Genomic DNA, 4,942 nt, shown 5'->3' on the forward strand with positions numbered 1-4,942 from the left:
AGCCCTGCCACCTCCCGATGATGTTCGGAGAGGTGGGGAAAATGAGCCCAATCAATATTGAGGCTCATCCTCACGTACACACGCAGAGATGCGGGTCGTGGGAAGGATTTCAAGTGCTACCAAGTGTAGGCGGGTACGTCGTAATGCGGCCACGCTCTACTTAGACACACACCCTAGCACAGCGAGGAAGCGGTTGAACCATCTTTTCTTGCGTGCAGTGAGGTAGTTGTGGTGGGCGCGTTAGCGACCTCACCCACCGCACTAAGTACTCTGGTTAAGTGTGTGCTCACTTACCAAGTAGGAAGTAATTTTCAGACTGATTTATTTTTAATCGTATTAAATATAAATAACTATTTTTACCAATCAAAATATCATCTTCATAGATAACACTTAATATGTGTTGCGAGCGTATCTTTCTAGATACCTCGCGTAACGATGACGCTAGGCGTCATCCCTCCTAATGTGAATGCACCCATGTGCATCACATACACAAGGGTTGGTCACAAATGTGCACCACACTCGAGTGCTGGGTCTAATTACTATAATTTAGTAATTGACCATCCCCTTAAGTACACCAAGTGTACTTAACGGGGACTGTGTAACATTAGGGCAACTTTGGCCCGTTACACCTTTTCACCGTCGTAGATTGATTAACCACATAAATCTCGAACATGCAAAACCCAGGGATCCACAGACGAAATTCAAAAATGTTAGCTACGGTACGCATGCCTTAGCATTGATAATATTTGTATCAACTGGCGCAACCGAAAGCGATTAGTGTGTTTGCAATATGTATGCATCTTGGCTACATTCTTAACAAACCACAACAAACTACTTGATTGTAACATGTGACCCTGCACAAAATTATTTGACTTCGTTGCTTGCTCTCTCAGCTTGTTGACCCCACTAAGCTAATTTGTCTTCACCAACTTCCAAATTGATGGAACAACGTGATACCTGCCTCGTATTGATCCGTTTAGGGCTTCAGTTAGCAGCATCGATCGATTCGTAATTTACCAATAATCGAACAGGGTGAATAGGCTACTTCGAAACGCCATGACCCTCGCAAATTCATGCCTTTTTAAACCGACATGCAAATCGAACCTCAAACCGACCATTAAGCTACAAATTTACGATTCATGTCCTGCAAGCATTTCCAAAGGCTTATAGAATAAAAACACTGCACACTTAAGAAGAAAGTGGATTTAATTGTGGACCTATCGTATCGTGTCACTGCTTTAAAGTCATCAAACCCAGCAGATTCTCGAAGCCATTCATCGCGTGTTTAATTGCCTCCATCGAGCTCGCATATGAAATACGCAAACCGTACTCGTCGCCAAACTCTGAGCCAGGCACCACGGCGATGTTTGATTCATGCAGCAGGTGTGCACAAAAATCGTCGACACTTGTGAATATCACGCTTGAACCGCTAGTTGTAATTTGTTTACCCTTGAAATATGATGACAAATCCAGGAAGACGTAAAACGCCGATGTTGGGTACGCAAAGCGAACGTTATGCATGGCGGTCAATCGCTTGATAATGTAGCGACGCTTGATGTCGAGAGTTTTCATCACCTCGGTAATGCGGCGCTTACCGTTCGTCATGCACTCAAGCTCGTATTTAAGTGCCTCCACAGCAGCAATTTGGCCCACCGTGTTTGGGCACGACGTCACCTGTGCTTGCAAAATCGTGCAAGGATCAATAAAGTGCTTTGGAGCAGCTAAGTACCCCACACGCAGGCCAGTCATGGCGTGGGCTTTGGAGAACCCATTAACGAGCAATGTGCGCTCAAACATGCCTGGTAACGCGGCAAAGCTCACATGCTTGCGCTCTGGCACACCCTCGTCCTGATACAGCAGCTGCTCGTAAATTTCATCGGAAATGACGACAACATGGCAGAATTGCGGTTTGCGGAGTACAGCAGCAATTCGCTCCAAATGCTCCGGACTGTGCAACGTACCCGACGGATTATTAGGATTGCATAGAATAATGGCCTTGGTATCTGGATGCATCGTCAGCGTCTTTTCAAGTTTCTTGGGATTAATCAGGTAGTTTTCTTCAATTGTCGTGCGCAACGGAACGGGCTCGGCGTACACAAGTTTTACAATCTCTGGGTAATTGAGCCAGTAAGGCGTCGGAATGATGACCTTCTGACCAGGACGGCACACTGTGTACAAGGCTTGGTACACGGACTGCTGTGCGCCGTTTGAAACCAAAATCTCTGTGGCCGGGTCAAACGTAATTCCTTTGGCTTTTTGCAAATACGTTGAGATGAGATCACGAAGCTCAACTAATCCCTTCATGTGCGTGTACTTGATATTTCCTTCGTTCATGGCCTTGGCTCCAGCGGCTAGCACACGATCATGCGGATTGTAGTCGGGCTCGCCCACGCACAAAGACCATACTTTCTTGCCCTCAGCTTCCATTTGTTTCGTGTGACCATGAATAAGCATGGTTTTGGCAACTGTCACCTTTTGAAATATTGGATTGAGCGGATACTTGTCGGCCATGCTTCGGTTGGTGTTGGCTAGCACAAGGCTAGAAACTGCGGTAGCTGACGTCTTGCTGGACGATATCGCGTAGGAACCCAAAATACGCATGAATGCACAAAGCTTGCTGAGCCTGTACATGGCCTTCGACAGGTGACAATCTGTTAAATGGCCTTTAACGTCCACGTAAAAGAGGTACTGGTAGATGCCGGTTTCTAAGATCGACTTGCTGGTTCGATTTGATTTTCGTCCGTCCCATGGGCGGGTTTCAATCTTGATTAAGTCGAGATTGTACCGTGAGAAGATTTCGAGGGCTCGGGTGAGCATACCCTTGATTGTGCTATCCTTCAAGCTAAATACGAGTAATGTCTTGAAGGGGAGCCCACTGTTTTGTTTGTTTAGAGTGATGTCCCCCTTCTTGGATAGCAAGAGGTACCGCGTGTGCGAAATATGACCGGGGTGTTGTTCGGGTGTTAGAAGTTCTTCCTGGTCATACTCGCCAACGACATGCAAGCAGTACTGTAGCATCAAGTCATAATTGGTGTAGATGCTGCCGGAAGTGGATGTTTCGATGGGCAGTACAGCAAAGTCAACTTCTTGGCTTTTGACAGCAGCGCACGCATCTTCAATGCACTTATAAGGGACCATTAAGACCAGATTGTCGACGAACTCGAGTGCGACATTTTTGGCGTTGTCGCCCTCGTAGGCGATCTTAAGTTCTGCTTTCATGGCGCTGTATTGGAGTGATGAAGCGAAAGAAGCAGTCACTGGAGAATTTGAAAGTAAGTTATTTGCCACTGTTGTAAGAAAATCAACGCGACGCAACTGGCAGGGTGCCTTCACTCGTAATTCTTGTGATGCCTTGCGTATTGATTCATAAGGCATCTGGCAGGTCGGACCAGCCATTTCTTCCGATCAGACTTGAGCTTTACAGTTCAAAGTCTAAGACCCGCTATTTAGTTGTACAATGTAGTTCCCTCTTTCTAATTTCCGCATGAATACTTGTGTATTGTCCTTGCACTTACCTCATCGAAGCTGAAGAATATATGTATGTTGTTGAGCTCATAGAATAGATGAAGAAATTGTTGGGAAGGTTCTGGTAAAAGAACATTTAGTCTTGATTTATGTAATGTTAACCAATTATTCGGAGTGACATCCATGCATGGAGTTTTTCTGTACATGATTTAAAGTCGAACTTACCAAATTACATCAGGCACCGGCTGTTTCGCATCATATCCAAATCAAGACTTGTAATTGGAAGAACGGATATCGAAGAGAAGACTTGTATTCAGCTGTCGCCCGTATGCGCAACGAGCATACCGTCGTATTTTTAATATTTTCTCATTGAACTGTTGAGAAAGCACGGTATAGCCAGGACATGTCGGCCGCCTCGCCTTTTGTGAAAGAGACGGAAAATTGTCTATCGAAACTTGTGACATGCTCGACAAAATAAGCAGTCCTGTTTTTAATTGATATTCTTGTCGAAGGATGTGCCAATGAGGCATCCTCGATTGGTAGTGATGTAGCCGTCTCCCGCCTCGGTTCCAGATTGGAACCGAAGCGGGACACGGCTACATGTATTGGTCAGCCCCATTGACACTTACGGTTTTTGCAATTTATTCGGAAAGTAGAGACATTCGCGGCACCATTAAGTAGTTGAGTCTAATCACATGTTTGGCTTTATTTTTCAGCAAAATTGGTGCTTTTTATGAGTTCCGAGCAATACCACAATAATTAAGCTCGTACGCAGATGTCCATCATCTTCAGCGCTGTCAATTAAGCTCTCCAATTTCGTCTTCAATTGTTGTTTGGCTCGTACCACATCTTCGGCGTAAATAATCTTCCTCTCCTCATGTTCGCTTCTGTCCCAAGTTGACTATCGAAAAATGTGATGAGCTATCTCATACAGTACAGGCCATGTCCATGGCAGCTGGCATGTGGCGGGTCCCGACAGCACAAGCACGTTAGAATCGGGTGCCGCAACCTATGCTTTCGGCTATAATGTATAGCCGTATCGAATATAACTCTGCTTCTTGTATAAAAGAATATATGCTTGTCTTTTGGCAATAAAAGTGTGTATCTAGCCACAATTGAAGCCATATTTCAAATTCTCGGTTTCTGAAAACGTAGTTCATCAAGCTGAACTACCAAATGCCTAGGCGTATTAATGTATGTTGAGTCTGCTACCTCTGCTTTAAAGTGGTTCTGATCAATAGCGCTATTGTGACGTTGCAACTTCTTCCATTTCTAATTATTTCACGCATGACTCTACGCGAGGCATGGAAATGATAAACTTATTTTGGTGGCTCTCGAACAGTAATATTGTAATTGTAACGGGGTGTATCGTTACATACAATTAACACTTAGAGGTTGTTAATAAATATATTATCTAAAAGGTAGATAGTATTTAAAGGATATTACTTTAAATAGTAATGTTCAGAAATCTTATCCA

At 44.4% G+C, this 4,942-nt stretch overlaps 1 protein-coding gene across 1 annotated transcript; it reads right to left on the reverse strand.

The window, feature by feature from the left end:
- Nucleotides 1-1,230: 1,230 nt before the first annotated feature.
- Nucleotides 1,231-3,396, reverse strand: CCR75_006206 (uncharacterized protein; the record flags this gene model as incomplete). Its single annotated transcript, XM_067964277.1, has 1 exon — nucleotides 1,231-3,396. The coding sequence occupies one exon, from the start codon at nucleotides 3,394-3,396 to the stop codon at nucleotides 1,231-1,233; it is 2,166 nt and encodes a 721-aa protein (XP_067816614.1).
- Nucleotides 3,397-4,942: the final 1,546 nt, after the last annotated feature.

This window comes from Bremia lactucae, linkage group LG4, assembly GCF_004359215.1.
Source record: "Bremia lactucae strain SF5 linkage group LG4, whole genome shotgun sequence".
In the NCBI taxonomy this organism is placed as follows: domain Eukaryota; phylum Oomycota; class Peronosporomycetes; order Peronosporales; family Peronosporaceae; genus Bremia; species Bremia lactucae.